Below are 16,678 nucleotides of genomic sequence, written 5' to 3' on the forward strand. Positions count from 1 at the left end.
CCAAAGATTCTGAGTCTCCCAATCCCCAAGTCAACTCTGGAAGTTATTTAACTCTTTTAGATAGTGTAATGATTCAAAAACAACCTTACCATTTGAAAGAATGTGCTAGCAGTCTAAAAGAATAAAACTTAAAATAAGTGCTCTGGGAATGTTTGGCTTACTATTTATTTCCAGAAAGTTCCACCATTTCAAATGAATGAATGATTGATAGTTAAGAAAAATATTTTTATATATGTGTATACATAAATACACGTATTTTATGTATATAATGCATATATACATATATATGCATACATTTAATACTAAGGCTTGAGTTAGGGTGAGATGAGATTTATTTTCTCTTTATTTCCAGGTTCACCTTTCCAATGAACCTAGACCGGCTCCTGCGCACATGTGTGCTTATCAAACCTTCAATCAGTTCTTTCTTCTTTAGAAGAGGGGTTCTTAGGCGCTGAGGATATGTACCTGAAAGTAGAGAAAAGGAACTTTATTAGGTCTCCAAATTATTTTTGTGTTAATGAAATATCGATAAATTGTTTTCTAAAAGGAAATTTTATGGGACAGCCCCTGGCATGTACATTAAGGCAGCTAGATCCCACCTGGTGAACTGCATGGTTCCCTTTCTGGACCCAGCAACTTGAGACATGCAGCAGACAAGTGTGCGTGCATGCCCAAAATCCCCAGAGAAGGGAAGAAAGGAGGAGAAAGGATTGTGGCATGACCATTTTCACGGTGGGGGGTGGAGAAGAGGGAGATGGAAGAAGGGGGATGCTTCACTAAAAGGGGACTTCAAAAAGTTCACAAAAAACTAGAACACATGTGTTACCCTGACCTCTGTTATTTTTCTATTTGGGAATTAGTGTACTCTTACCCTAAATCAATTCATCTATCTTGATGTAATCCATCAGAATTCATGGCTAAGCCTGACTATATCCTTTTCTTCCCTTCCTTCAGATACTTGAATCTTCGGCTATTAGTCCATGCCTTTCTAGGCTAAATAACAATTTTTTTTAATCTTTTTTTTTTTTGTAAAGGTTTATGAGACAACTGCTCTGACTAAGCTCTGGTCTCTTTCTCCTTTGGGAAGAGTCTAAAGAGATTTGACATATTAGTCCTTTCAGAAGTCCCCAGTGACTGGGTCCAGCAGATGGCATCACGGTTACGTAACTGGATTCCCACCAAGTGTATTTCACTGCAGTTTGAGTCAAAGACCTGGTGGCTTAAAACTTATGCTAGGCGCATGCATGCCCAAAATCCCCAGAGAAGGGAAGAAAGGAGGAGAAAGGATTGTGGCATGACCATTTTCACGGTGGGGGGTGGAGAAGAGGGAGATGGAAGAAGGGGGATGCTTCACTAAAAGGGGACTTCAAAAAGTTCACAAAAAACTAGAACACATGTGTTACCCTGACCTCTGTTATTTTTCTATTTGGGAATTAGTGTACTCTTACCCTAAATCAATTCATCTATCTTGATGTAATCCATCAGAATTCATGGCTAAGCCTGACTATATCCTTTTCTTCCCTTCCTTCAGATACTTGAATCTTCGGCTATTAGTCCATGCCTTTCTAGGCTAAATAACAATTTTTTTTAATCTTTTTTTTTTTTGTAAAGGTTTTTGCTATAGGGAGTGTGCGCTCACCAGAAAGACAGAGCGAGACAGAGAGACAGAAAGCAAGAAATCACACCCCAGGGGAGATGGTCACGTCACAATCCCTTCTTCTCCATTCTCCTCTCGAGATCTTGGGCACATACACACACACGCCTGGCATGAATTTCAGCCACTGGGTCCAGGAGTTGAACAGTGGTCAACTACATGGGTGTCCAGCGATATCACCATTATGCTAACTGCTGGTCCCAATAACAATGATTTTTAAAGTCTTTTCTCATAATGCCATCTCCAGTCCTTAGGTGTTTTTTTTGTTTTTGTATTTTTGTTTTTTGGTTTTTGGGTTTTTGTTTTTTTTTTTTGTCTTTTGGCATTCTCATTTCTGGATCTTTTCTGTTCCTGCTTCTCTTTCTTGTAAACACCCATAATGTCCAGGACATCAGCTCAGCTCAGTTTACTATCCTTGGGATAAAGGTCTTTTAGATTCCTCCCATACTTAAATAAGTACCTGCTATACATTTTTTGTTTTACAGAATCTCAGAGCATTAGAACCAAAACATGACATTATGGGCCATCTAGTTATTTCCATAGCCTTCTTTTTCAGATGAAGAAAGTAGAAGCTACATATATTAATTGCCCAAGATTACATAGCTATTGATAGCTCTTGTTTCATACTGTTGACCAGTACTAAAAGATATGAATTTAACATACACAATTATCTAGGCATTTTATGCTATTAATAAAGCTTAATTCATGATAAGATTTCACAAGTGCATTTAAACTATTATATTTGACTTGAAAACAAAAATAACAAGAACCTTTTTGTATAGTATGTAGACATTTATTTTAGTTCTTCCCTTATGCCTTGATGACGTGATTTTCCTGAGAACTATAAGGACAAACACCTCTTCACTCTCACCCTTGTCCCAACCTAGCAGCATATTATCCCCCAGGGACAAAAGAAAAAGTCACTGGAGGATCTACGCAGGTACATCCAGAGCCCAGTTGAGCCACTAGAGATTTAAACAAGCCTCTTGAAATGAAATCTCAATGTTCCTGTAACTATTTAACTTTTGGACATTGTATCTCCTTGACCCAAGACCCTCTTTGACTATGATTATACAAACCAAATGGAAAGTCTTGTTTCCTGATCTGTAAACAATTATTTGTGTCAAACATTCAAATAACTTTAATAAAGTGAAAGTTCACTCCTACTACCTGGCTACTCCCATAGCAACCATCCCTAAAGTTTGCAGACCAGCTGAGTCCATTGTAACTCTGTAGCAAGATGAAGGAAGTAACTTCCAAACATGAAGCTGTGTTGGAGATACTGAGGACTAGCAAGTGGAATGGTGGTTAAGTTGGCTGGATTCTCCATGGCCAATTACACGGTTCAAGTCCCACACCCAGCAGCTTTAAAAATATGCTGGGCATATGTATGTACTCACCCAAAATGCTGAAAGGAGGGAGAAATGGGATAAGATTTCACAAGTGCATTTAAACTATTATATTTGACTTGAAAACAAAAATAACAAGAACCTTTTTGTATAGTATGTAGACATTTATTTTAGTTCTTCCCTTATGCCTTGATGACGTGATTTTCCTGAGAACTATAAGGACAAACACCTCTTCACTCTCACCCTTGTCCCAACCTAGCAGCATATTATCCCCCAGGGACAAAAGAAAAAGTCACTGGAGGATCTACGCAGGTACATCCAGAGCCCAGTTGAGCCACTAGAGATTTAAACAAGCCTCTTGAAATGAAATCTCAATGTTCCTGTAACTATTTAACTTTTGGACATTGTATCTCCTTGACCCAAGACCCTCTTTGACTATGATTATACAAACCAAATGGAAAGTCTTGTTTCCTGATCTGTAAACAATTATTTGTGTCAAACATTCAAATAACTTTAATAAAGTGAAAGTTCACTCCTACTACCTGGCTACTCCCATAGCAACCATCCCTAAAGTTTGCAGACCAGCTGAGTCCATTGTAACTCTGTAGCAAGATGAAGGAAGTAACTTCCAAACATGAAGCTGTGTTGGAGATACTGAGGACTAGCAAGTGGAATGGTGGTTAAGTTGGCTGGATTCTCCATGGCCAATTACACGGTTCAAGTCCCACACCCAGCAGCTTTAAAAATATGCTGGGCATATGTATGTACTCACCCAAAATGCTGAAAGGAGGGAGAAATGGATAAGGTATTGCAGCATGACCATCTCCCATAGTGGGGTTCTTTCTCACATTCTCTCTCTCTCTTTCTCTCTCTCTCTCATAAATATGTGTTCTCTAGAAATTTTTTTAAAGATTTTTTTTTTTTTGCCATAGGTGGCGTGAAATCGCCAGAGAGCAACAGAGAGAAGGAAAGTGAGAAACCATCTCCTAGAGAAGATGGTAACACTGCAATCCCTTCTCTTCTGTTCTCCTCTAGGGACCCTGGGCACACAAGTATACATGCTCAGTATGATTTTCAAGCCAAGGTCTGGGACTCACACCATATTGGAATCAGTGTCTTAACTACTGCAACACACCTGCTGGCCCCAGCAATTTTTTTAAAGGATAAAGAAATATATGCGGGGGGGTGGGGGGCGTCTTCAGAAAGTTCATGGAAAGAGCATATTATGAAAAAACTATGTGCGAATTTAAATTTTTATCTATCCTGAAATAAACCCATACTTTAATTCTATTTTTTGTGAACTTTCTGTGGGTAGTTATAGATAGATAGATAGATATAGATAGATAGATAGATGATAAAATTAAATACATATAATATATTTAACTATTTTCTGTTTGAGATGAATACAAATAACATTATTTTCATTTTTTCTGTAGATAATTCTTTGAGTTATTTAAGGTGAATACAAGGTTTAAAAAATTGGTAATGGGGGCCAACAGGTGGCATGGTGGTTGAGGCACTGGGCTCCCACATGGTCAACTGTGGTTCAAATCCCAGACCTAAAGGCTTACCGTCTCACTTCCCCCCAGTCCCTGCATGTCTCTGTCTACTAAAATTTAAAAAGAATAATAATAAATTAAATTAAATTAAAATAACTCTTTAAAAATTGATAATGATTTAAATATGACAGCTAAATATTCTATTCAAAACATTTTTTAAATACTGGTGACCAACATTTAAAGACATTCGTATGTTTCAACTTTAGTTACAAAGCTGTTGAAAGAATAGCTCCAATAAAAAAGGAAATTGTTTTAAGTTACAGAAACACCTACTAAAATAATAACCTTATCTATAAATAATAGTAGTGGATTATCTTGTTTTATAGATCACCAAATGGAAAGAATTTATAGTTACTGTGAAGAACACACACCAGATATGTAAAAGCTCTAAAATATCTTAAGAAAGGGTAGCACTAGAATTGTTACTGTTAATTGCTATTTTTAATCATAGACTATAGAAATATATAACAATTCTCACAATGAAATGCACAAATGTAAAAATTAGTTATGCCGAAGTTTCCCACTGGAGTATAAACAATTGTAATTTTTACTGCCACCAAAAAACACTTGTGGCCAGGTGCAGAAATTCATTGGTTAAAATAATACTAGAAAAGGCAGGAAAACCTTGGGAGTAAAGGCTCAGATATCTCTCTGCTCACTTCCAGGGACTCACTCACATCATTCTAATTGTATAAGGGATATTTTTTCTCTGCCCTCAGAGACAACTGCTTTTGAATGTAGCCTTTACTGCAGTGACAATCTCTTAGTTTGTAGGAAGTTCCAAGTTAACTAGAAATTAATTACTCAGCTTGCCGGAAGTTAATTATTGATTGGAGATTCATTCAGAAAGCAACAACAAGTGAATCTGCATGTTGGCTGATTATTTTTACTCTTTGCTTCATCAACTAAGTACCTCCTAAAGGGCACCCTCCATTTATGTGAAAGTAATATTTTGTTTTTGTTTTTTTCCCCTCAATTTAAAAGGGGAATTTATTTGTATGTTGCAAATGTTAAGTCTCCAGGCTTATATTCCAGTCTCCTAATTCCACACCAAGTAAACACGAGGCTATGACTGGCAAAGCTCAGGCTAATGGTAAAAAATAATGTTGATTTGGGGCCATCCATTTAAACCTTTATGTTATATTTGGAGAATCACGCTTTGCCTAACTTATCTTTATGACTATTCTTTGCTGCTGTTCACTTGAAATATGAAGGTGAAGACAACACATTGATGGAAATGGCTACTATGAAAGGCAAAAGGAAGTCTTATCTAATTTCCTATTACTCATGAACTCCTGGTGTTCACCCCTTGAGAGGCGTACATGTGACACTGCATATGACAAATGCCCTGAAAGGCATTCCCCACTTCCTCAAGATTTAGCACATTCATCCTTGATTGACCCTGTCTGAGATCTGAGGATTAGAGGTGACCACCTTGTTTACTCCCTGTGTGCTGTGGCTGTGTTGCTGAAATTTTCTTTTCCTCTTCAGCCAGTTAGAAACCATCTCCTAGAGAAGATGGTAACACTGCAATCCCTTCTCTTCTGTTCTCCTCTAGGGACCCTGGGCACACAAGATGCTATGCTCAGTATGATTTTCAAGCCAAGGTCTGGGACTCACACCATATTGGAATCAGTGTCTTAACTACTGCAACACACCTGCCCAGCAATTTTTTTAAAGGATAAAGAAATATATGCGGGGGGGTGGGGGGCGTCTTCAGAAAGTTCATGGAAAGAGCATATTATGAAAAAACTATGTGCGAATTTAAATTTTTATCTATCCTGAAATAAACCCATACTTTAATTCTATTTTTTGTGAACTTTCTGTGGGTAGTTATAGATAGATAGATAGATATAGATAGATAGATAGATGATAAAATTAAATACATATAATATATTTAACTATACTATTTTCTGTTTGAGTACAAATAACATTATTTTCATTTTTTCTGTAGATAATTCTTTGAGTTATTTAAGGTGAATACAAGGTTTAAAAAATTGGTAATGGGGGCCAACAGGTGGCATGGTGGTTGAGGCACTGGGCTCCCACATGGTCAACTGTGGTTCAAATCCCAGACCTAAAGGCTTACCGTCTCACTTCCCCCCAGTCCCTGCATGTCTCTGTCTACTAAAATTTAAAAAGAATAATAATAAATTAAATTAAATTAAAATAACTCTTTAAAAATTGATAATGATTTAAATATGACAGCTAAATATTCTATTCAAAACATTTTTTAAATACTGGTGACCAACATTTAAAGACATTCGTATGTTTCAACTTTAGTTACAAAGCTGTTGAAAGAATAGCTCCAATAAAAAAGGAAATTGTTTTAAGTTACAGAAACACCTACTAAAATAATAACCTTATCTATAAATAATAGTAGTGGATTATCTTGTTTTATAGATCACCAAATGGAAAGAATTTATAGTTACTGTGAAGAACACACACCAGATATGTAAAAGCTCTAAAATATCTTAAGAAAGGGTAGCACTAGAATTGTTACTGTTAATTGCTATTTTTAATCATAGACTATAGAAATATATAACAATTCTCACAATGAAATGCACAAATGTAAAAATTAGTTATGCCGAAGTTTCCCACTGGAGTATAAACAATTGTAATTTTTACTGCCACCAAAAAACACTTGTGGCCAGGTGCAGAAATTCATTGGTTAAAATAATACTAGAAAAGGCAGGAAAACCTTGGGAGTAAAGGCTCAGATATCTCTCTGCTCACTTCCAGGGACTCACTCACATCATTCTAATTGTATAAGGGATATTTTTTCTCTGCCCTCAGAGACAACTGCTTTTGAATGTAGCCTTTACTGCAGTGACAATCTCTTAGTTTGTAGGAAGTTCCAAGTTAACTAGAAATTAATTACTCAGCTTGCCGGAAGTTAATTATTGATTGGAGATTCATTCAGAAAGCAACAACAAGTGAATCTGCATGTTGGCTGATTATTTTTACTCTTTGCTTCATCAACTAAGTACCTCCTAAAGGGCACCCTCCATTTATGTGAAAGTAATATTTTGTTTTTGTTTTTTTCCCCTCAATTTAAAAGGGGAATTTATTTGTATGTTGCAAATGTTAAGTCTCCAGGCTTATATTCCAGTCTCCTAATTCCACACCAAGTAAACACGAGGCTATGACTGGCAAAGCTCAGGCTAATGGTAAAAAATAATGTTGATTTGGGGCCATCCATTTAAACCTTTATGTTATATTTGGAGAATCACGCTTTGCCTAACTTATCTTTCTGACTATTCTTTGCTGCTGTTCACTTGAAATATGAAGGTGAAGACAACACATTGATGGAAATGGCTACTATGAAAGGCAAAAGGAAGTCTTATCTAATTTCCTATTACTCATGAACTCCTGGTGTTCACCCCTTGAGAGGCGTACATGTGACACTGCATATGACAAATGCCCTGAAAGGCATTCCCCACTTCCTCAAGATTTAGCACATTCATCCTTGATTGACCCTGTCTGAGATCTGAGGATTAGAGGTGACCACCTTGTTTACTCCCTGTGTGCTGTGGCTGTGTTGCTGAAATTTTCTTTTCCTCTTCAGCCAGTTGCCTCCTTCCTAAACCGTGGTTCCTGGAGAGGACGCAGTCCACATAGATGTCCCAGAAGAGTTGGGCCAGATCCCAAAACAATGCCCCATGCTTCAAGTCCTCAGATGACTTTAGATAGATCATAAAATCCCAGAAGCCTGAAACGGTGTTGGAAATGCGAGGCTTCCTCATTTCCAGGAGGAGCACTGAAGAGGATTCCCAGCACTGAGGATCGGCTTGGTTAAGAGCCAGTAGGTCTGTCTGACTCTGACAGAAGAAAGGCGATACACAGCACATTCCCACAATGAGCAGGGAGCAGGTGAGGTTCAAAGGGCTGTGAATCCCTCCTCTGTTTCCAGGATCAGCCATGGCCCTGGAACTGCACGGGATGGAAATATCTCAAATCAGTCCCTGATTGTGTTCCATCAGTAAAGAAGAGAAGTCTGCCCCTAAGACCTCGGTTCCACCAAAGGAAACCTATGACTGACACTAGGTCAGAAATGTCTTATCCCATTTCCCACACCACAGATCCCATTCTGGCCAAAATAACTCTCTGCCAGGCCAGGTAATGGATGCAAAACCAGGATACTTAGGGTAAGAAATATTTTTTCTTAATATGTGTTTCTTTGTAAATGAATAAATGAACCTGTTTTTCCCTGCTACAGAAGAATAGTTTAAATGAGTATTAAGTGGGCATTTAAATCTTGCTGCATGGCTTTGATTATACTATAATATCTCAATTAAATATGGATACTCTAATCTAGTACTCTTACCCACTTAATAATTGAATGAAGTTTACCTTTGGATACATTTTTATTCGCAATGATTTTTCAAATTGTTTGAAAAAGATCTCAGAATAATAAAATGTTTTAATAAACACAATATAGTGTACTAAAAGTATGGGTGAGTATAAGTGAAAACAAAGGGACGTTTATTTTTAATTAGAGTCAACAGACACTTTACAAACACCTAAATGTTCTGTAATTATAACTTCATAAATAGTTTTTTTATTCATTTCTCCCTGCTTCCTGTGAATCTCAAGGATTAAAAAGAATTGCTTCTTATCTAGCATTTCGAACTCTCAATGGCTGTTGCAATAACATCAAGGCACCCGTATACCACCTTAAAATGACTCTTGCGTCCCACCTTGAGACAAGAGCAATGAGAAATGATGCCTTTAGAATAAAAGAACTTTTATTTTTCCCCAGAAAATCAACGCTTGTCTGACTCCTCACAGGCTATATCAAATATATACCGCACTTAAACAACTCTAACAAAGAAAGAAAAAAAAAAAAACAGGAAGGGCACATGCAGCTTTCAGTTTAGCCTTGTATATCCAAACCTGTTAGATGTTCGGATGGTGAAAGCAGGCAAGATAAAGCTCATGGGGATACTTCTGTTTGGGCACTTTAACGGTAACATGTAAGATGAACCCCAGCAAGAGGGGTTGCGCTAAGTGTTTCAGAAACTTTGCCGTGCACATTTCTGTTTTAAAGGGGGCATGTTTGAGATTCAAGGTAACTCAAAACAATATTTCCTCTGTTTCATATCATTTGCACACTGTCTCTACTTGTGTCCTTTCTTGAACCTTTTGGAATATGAAAGTCGAGGTCTCCCTGAGGTCCTTAAGGGACTAAGCTAAGCTTTCAGGGCTGTTTTAGACAGCAGGCGGGATCGCTGTCCGGGGTGCTGAAGTTGGCGTAGCCTGGGACTCCCTGGATTGCGGACGGCACAGCGCTCACAGTAGCTCCTTTAGAGCTCAGAGGGGTGTTTCTCTAAATTCCGTAACCCGGGGGTCCTCCGGATGCCCCGCCAAGAGAGCCGCGCTGTGTTTGGCGCTTCTCGGCCCCGCACCGGCTTCCGTGGCCTCATCCTTGTCAGGGCGAGGCTGTCAGGGTCCCGCTCTGCCCTTTGGGTCCCGGTCAGCTCCTTACTCCGCGGCAGGAACCCAGGTGCAGAAGAGCGCCCCTCGGACTTACCTGCCGGCCGTCTCGGGGTTCCCTCGAATGCGTGGAGAGGAGATGCTCAGGCTGCTCTGGAGCGAGTGACTGTCCCCAGCTGCCGCGTCCTGAGGCTCCCGTGCCTCTTAAGCTGTGGGAGTGCTCAGCGCCTCTTTAAGTCTACGTCAAAGCGCCTGGAAACTGCCGCCACCTCTCGCCTCCAAGTCCACCTCCCGCGCCCTCGCTCTCCTCGCTCCGCGAGGACTTTGGTTCAGGAGACCGGCAGGCTTGGTCATACGCCCCTTGGCCAACCCACCCACGCCACCAAAGGTGGGACAGCGCCTTCGCGGGTTCCTACCTCTGGAGGCGTAAACCGGGGAGGGAACTGGAAAGTTGGGAACAGCTCGGAGCCGGCCTAGGATAGCCTGGGGCTCTCTAGGTCCTCGCTCTCCGCGGAGTCTCGTCTGAGAATAAAAGGTTTGAGTGAAGACCCTGGACTGTAGGAATCGGAGGAGGGTCACGACCAGACTCCTGGCGGCCAGCAAGGGCTCCGAAAAGAAAAGGGCCTCCCTGAGATATGCTAGGTGTGATTTTACCCTAACTGTGGACCTACAATAAACGGATAAAAACCCCTGGGACAGGGTGGAGGGGCTTGGAGGGGCTGGAAACTCCCCCTAAATGGGACCAGGAAAACCCGTTATTTCCAAGTCTCCTCAGGAGCCAGGTCAGTCATGGCAGCACTATCTTCTGCCCCCACCCTCATACCTCTGCACCCACTCTCAATCCAGGACTCCCTTTCCAACAAGAAAGTGCCCGGGATTCCCTTAGGCCCCATCTTGCAGCTAGTTAATATCATAACTCCACCCAGGGCCCTACTGAGCCCACCTTAACTGAAACACACCCAACCAGGGGGCAGAAGTCCTCCCTCCGCAAGTGTTCCCAGTTTTGCCCTCACCTCAAAATCCCCTCAGCCTCCTGAAAACACTTGTAGTCTCCATTAACTGAAGGTTTCTGTGCCAGCTCAATGGTATCCATGGTTACCTTCCAGAGGGGCACAGGACTTATAGAGAGATTTACTGAAGCCCTGGAGAGCCAGCCCCCTCCCCAAGTGACAGGAAGAAGGAGCTCTGAAGAGGAGTCCTGCCGGCTCTGGGCTCTTCTTTTCATTCTGAAACTGGATGAGGTGTACTTTAGTTTCTCCATCTGTGAACTAGACACACTAATACTTGCTTCTATTTACCCCCAGATATACAGGGCCGGGGAATCAAAGAGGAGATCTTTGGCATGTTTCTGAACTTAAAGGAGTTCATGACCTTTTGGAGAGTAATCAGAGAAACAAGACATTTAACACAGTGTATGAGCATAGGATAGCCATCAACATGGAAGACTCCAGAAGAGAGGAAAAGGGTGGCAGGGGGAGAGAAAGCATCTTCAACAAGATCCTACTGAACTTCTTGAAGGAGATTTGCAGGTGTCCTAGAGACAAAAGATGGGGAGCAGTCTCCCCCAGAAGGAGATAGCATGAAGATAGAGCAAAGAGGTGGAGGAAGCAGCACAGCAGTTCTGTGCTTCTGAGATGCAAAGTCAAGAAGGAGGACAGAGAGAGAAGGCCTTACAGAGGGAGGCATGTGAGACTTCCATTCTGGCTTGGGACCTGTTGATAGTTACTTTTCAAAACATGAGTATATGTCTCAGTCCATGTTTTGCAATGCTAACAGAATTACGTGGTTTATAAAGACATTGGGTTTATTTACTCAAAATTCTGCTGGCTGAAAAGTCCAAAAGCATAGGACTGGCATCAGACCAACCTATTGCATGGCCAACAGAGGCGTAGAAGATGGCGGGTGTGTGCAGAGAGAGAGCTTCTGACAGTTCTCTCTCTCATGGCAGCATGCTCACGAAAGAACTGACCTCTTCTCATGAGAGCTGGAACCCACTGGATCTATCAAGACATCATTAATCTATTCATGGGAGTGTTGCTACCATGGTGCAATCACAATGACCCAATCACTACCTACTAGGCCTTGCTGCCTCCCAACAACAAATTTCAAAACTTGTAGTTTTGAAGGACAAACCACCATCCAAGTCATAACAGTATATAAATACACAGTGTTTATTTTGTCTTCACACACCTATGTGTAAGGCACCATTATACATTCTATGTACACAGGAGAAACAAAGTTCCCCTACTTGTTGAATTTACATTCTTTCAGGTTGTCAAAAAAGTAATGATGTGGGCCAGCAGGTGGCATGGTGGTTAAGGTGCTAGAATTCCCACATGGCCGGCCATGGTTTGAGTCCCAGACCTGGCGACTTGCTTTCTCACTCTCCCTCTCTCTCTTTCTCTCTGTCTTTCTCTGGCAAAACTCACGTGGAAAATATTAACAATAATAATAATAAATAAATATTTCTTTTTAAAAAAGTAATGATGTATTTTTCTGTTTTTCTAAGCAAAAAAAATGTATCATGATTTTTCAGATGACTGAATAGTTGAGAAAGAAGTCAAAAGAAATCTAAACTTATATCTTAATTTTTAAATTATATATATATATATGTAAGTGTAAATATATGTGCATACACACATGTGTGGGGACGTCAAAAAGTTTATGAAAACATGGAATTAAAAGACAAAAATAAAAAATATAAATTTTATATCTCAGCATAAGTTTCCTCAAATTCAAGACAATTCTGTCAGTTATTATACCAGCTTATTAGTCCATTCCTAAAGAACTAAGGGTCCTGGGAACTTAGCCATTTCAATATAGTCTTTTTTGCATTATTAACTAAAGAAAAATGGGTGCTCTTTAAAGACTTTTTTAAGATTAGAAAACAAAAAAAAGAGTCAGAGAAGCCAAATCATGAGAGTGGATGTCTAATAGTTTCCCACAGAAATTCTTGAAAATTGCCCATATTTGACAAGAAAATGAGTGGGAGCATTGTCATGATGAAGATGGGCTTTCTGGTGAAGCTTCCCTGGACATTTTTCTGCTGATTTTACAGTTAACACTTTCAAAACACTCATAATAAACAGAAGGTACCTATCATTCTTTGGCCCCCCCAGAAAGTCAAGACACAAAATGCCCTGAACATCCCCCAAACTGTTGCCTTGATGCTCTTGCTCTTTTGCTCTGACTGGACCACTTCTACTTCTTGGTAGCCATGACTTTGACAGTGCTTTGTCTACAGGGTCATACTGGTAAAGTTGTGTTTCATTTTCTGTTAAAATTGTTTGAAAAATTATTCAGAGTCTTCATCTCACTTGTTTAGAATTTCCACTGAAAGCTCTGCTCTTGTCTATGTTCATCTGGGTACAACAGTTTGGGCACCCATTACAGAAAGTTTGCTCAACTTTAATTTTAACTCATCAGAATTGTGTAAACTGAACCAATTAAGATATCTATAGAGTTGCCTATTTCTGTAATTAGTCATCAGTTCTCTTCAATTAGGGCAGGAAGAAAATTAATATTTTCCTTCTGAACTGATGTGGATAATCTGCCATGGTCGACATCATCTTCAACATCATCTCATCCTTTCTTACAAAGAGTTATCTATTTGTAAACTTCTAATTTCTTTCAGGCTTTCTCCATGAGCTTTCCATAGAATATCAACAATTTGGGGACGGGCAGATGGCATAATGGTTACATTGCTAGACTCCCACGTAGGCGACCGCAGTTTGAGTCCCAGACCTGGCAGCTTAAAACTCACACTGGGCACATGTAAATCCATGCCCAAGATCCCAAGAAGAGAATGGAGGAAAAGGGACTGCGGTGTGGTCACCTCTGCTAGGGGGCGATTTTTCACTTTCCATCTCCCTGTCTCTCTGTCTCTCAGGCAAGTGCACACAACCTATAGCAAAAATTTCTCTAAAAAAAATCAACAAGTTCACCATTTATCCACCCAAGCTTCATCATAAATTTGATGTTTGTTTATGCTTAAATTTTAACAGAATTTATGTTGCTCTTTTAGGAATACTCTTTAAATTCCTTCTTAAATGCCTTTAATTAGATCCTATACAGGCATGTCACAACATATTAAAATGAGTTTATTCTGGTGTAAAAATTTTTTGAAGTCTATGCTTAGTGTTTTCATAATATACATTTTCTATGAAATTGAGCTTCATTTTTTGAGGTTGATAGAAATGATTTATGCTTCCAATTTTCTCTTGAGTTGTGAGTATAACCTACATATTAAAAACAAATATATTGGGGCCAGGCCTACGTAGCTGACCATGGTTCGGGTCCTGGACCTAGTGACATGAATATTACACTGAGTTCATGGGCAATCATGCCCAAAATCCCAGGAGGAGAATGAAGAAGGGATTTCAGCATGTCTATCCACTCTGAGGGATGATTTCTCACTTTCCTATCATTGTCTCTATCTCTCTTGGTGAGTGCACTCATCTTATGGTAAAAGCCTAAAACAAACAAATAAACATGTCATTAATTAACTAAATAAACAAGAGTGTTGTGCATGAGTCAATAATAACAGCATATCTATCATTCTGAAGAAAAACTTGATATACGTGTAAGGTGTCAAATGAGATATGAAAAATCAAAAGGTCCTTTTACTTTAAAACTAAAGCAAAATTAGAAAAGGACGTTGAAGTAGAGTTATTTTATATAAACTATTAATTGTGTAAACTGAACCAATTAAGATATCTATAGAGTTATAAAGCTGATAAAAATGAAGAGTAATACATAGTAAAACAATGTTCCCAGCGGGGATGAGGGTGGGGCAGCAAGTACAATGGCCTTGGAATTAGTGTGGTGTGATAAGCATTTTTGGATTATTGTGGAGCAGATGCAGTCAAAAAGGTGGTCTGAAATCCATGCTGGCCATTCAGTAGAGAACTGTCTAGAGAGGAGCAAAGGATGAAGCAGGAAGTTCAGTTAGGAGATGTGGCAATATCCAAATGGCCTGCAATGGTAGACTAGATCAGGGTGGTAGCAGTGAAGATAGTTAAAGTGATCAGATTTGTTTTGATGGTAGAAAAAACAGGACTTATTGATTGACTGGATATAGAATGCAAGAGAAAGAGAAAAATTGAAGGTGATGCCAGGTTTAGCTAGCCAAACAACTGAAAGTTTGGAATTACTCTCAGCTGAGAAGAAATGGCTTGAAAAGTGATTTCAGAAGGGGAAACCATGAATTTCCTCAGTGTGAGATGACATATCCAAATGGAGATAGTGAGTAGACAGGAGAAAGGTGAGAACTGTAGATCAATATTTGGGAAGCAGAGCTCAGGAAAGAAGCCTAGATTTGAGATTTAGTCAACACGTGGATCATAGTTCAAATGATCAGAAGAAAGTATGGAAACTGAGTACAATAGTATCCTGAATATAGAATTTGGGAAATACCAACATTTATGTAAGAAAAAGAGAGGTAAGAGGAAACAAAGAAGACAATGTGATGCCTTAGAAGCCAATGCAATGTTTTTTTGTTTTTGTTTTTGTTTTTTGAGAAGAGGGAAGAAATGAAACCATATCAAATTCAGTAAGAGGTGGTCAATAAAAGGAAGACCAAAAAATTTCTATTGGATCTAAACACAGGAGGTCACAGAGGAGCATATTAAGAGCAATTTGTACTGTGCTGGGTGAGGAAGAGTGGGCTGAGCAGATATGGAAAGTGAGGAAATGAAGACAGCACCTATGGAGGATGGGGTATGAAATTTAGGTAAGAGTGGAGTAATCTCTACAACGTTTAGATAAGGAGAGCAAGAAAGATTGGAAACAATGTTTAGGAGTTGGGTATTGGTCATGTTTACAGGCCGAGGGAGAGGAAGCAGTAATGAAGAAGGGGTTGAAGAGCAGGAGAAGATGACTAATAACTTAAGAGAAAATGACAAACAGTAGGGATAAGAGAATAGAGAGGGGCCAGCATCTAAAAGAAAGATGAATAACTTGCTCTCTGAAATACAGGGAAGAATGGAGGCTGTTTGTGGATGTGGATATGTCTGTAGGTAATATGGTTGGTAGAGGAGCAGGAGGTGGGGGAGAAAGTGATCAACAGCCCTATTTTCTCAAGGAAGTAGGATGCATAGTCATTCACAAGAAGTGAGTGAGCTCCAGCCATGGTGGTCTGGGCAATCGGGTGCTATAGTATGATGCTGGAAACCTCTGTGGGGAGGCTCTGGATTTACCTGCTAGGCCTACCTGAGCATGCCATTCACATCTGTGATTCTAGCTGGCTGCAGGTCTGGGGGGAATGTAAATGTAAAGTCCCTGGTGAGGGTGTCTCTCTCTCTCTCTCTCTCTTTCTTTCTTAATAAATAAATAAACTTTTATTTAGGGAGCTTAAATAGAGAAGAAAAGCTTTGGAATGATTATTGAAGGAAAGAAAAGAGAACAGAGAGGAGATAAGAAAGACAAGAGAGAAGACAAAGAGACTATAGAACAGGACTCCAATCCCAGCTGAAGTTTGAGACTATCAACTTTAAATAAACCATTTTGCATGCTTGTATGGCTTGTAGGAGGCAGATACATAATACTTAAGACTACTATGATGTGGATCCTAACTGCCTGGATTTGAACCGTGAATCCCTCGCTTGTCTTAAGTCATTGATTCTTAGATTCACTTAACACTTAACATCACTGAAATCAGGATGTGTCTGACGATGCCTTCT

General features: G+C 39.6%; 1 protein-coding gene across 1 annotated transcript; it reads right to left on the reverse strand.

Moving 5' to 3' along the window:
- Positions 1-331: 331 nt before the first annotated feature.
- FAM237A (family with sequence similarity 237 member A) lies at positions 332-8,485 on the reverse strand. The gene is made up of 2 exons (XM_014584299.1): positions 8,074-8,485; positions 332-465 (listed from the first exon to the last, which is right to left on the reverse strand). Exons 1-2 carry the CDS (start codon positions 8,483-8,485, stop codon positions 332-334), a joined length of 546 nt encoding a protein of 181 aa, XP_014439785.1.
- Between the last annotated feature and the right edge of the window lie 8,193 nt (positions 8,486-16,678).

Source organism: Tupaia chinensis, unplaced genomic scaffold (genome assembly GCF_000334495.1).
Source record: "Tupaia chinensis unplaced genomic scaffold, TupChi_1.0 Scaffold000076_1, whole genome shotgun sequence".
NCBI classification, from domain to species: Eukaryota; Metazoa; Chordata; class Mammalia; order Scandentia; family Tupaiidae; genus Tupaia; species Tupaia belangeri.

Excerpts from the sequence above, each read along its gene's own strand:
- FAM237A (XM_014584299.1), bottom strand. The coding sequence starts at position 8,485 with ATGGCTGATCCTGGAAACAGAGGAGGGATTCACAGCCCTTTGAACCTC. Across the intron at positions 466-8,073 it reads GCACACAGGGAGTAAACAAG|GTACATATCCTCAGCGCCTA; the intron begins GTGGTCACCTCT and ends CTCTACTTTCAG.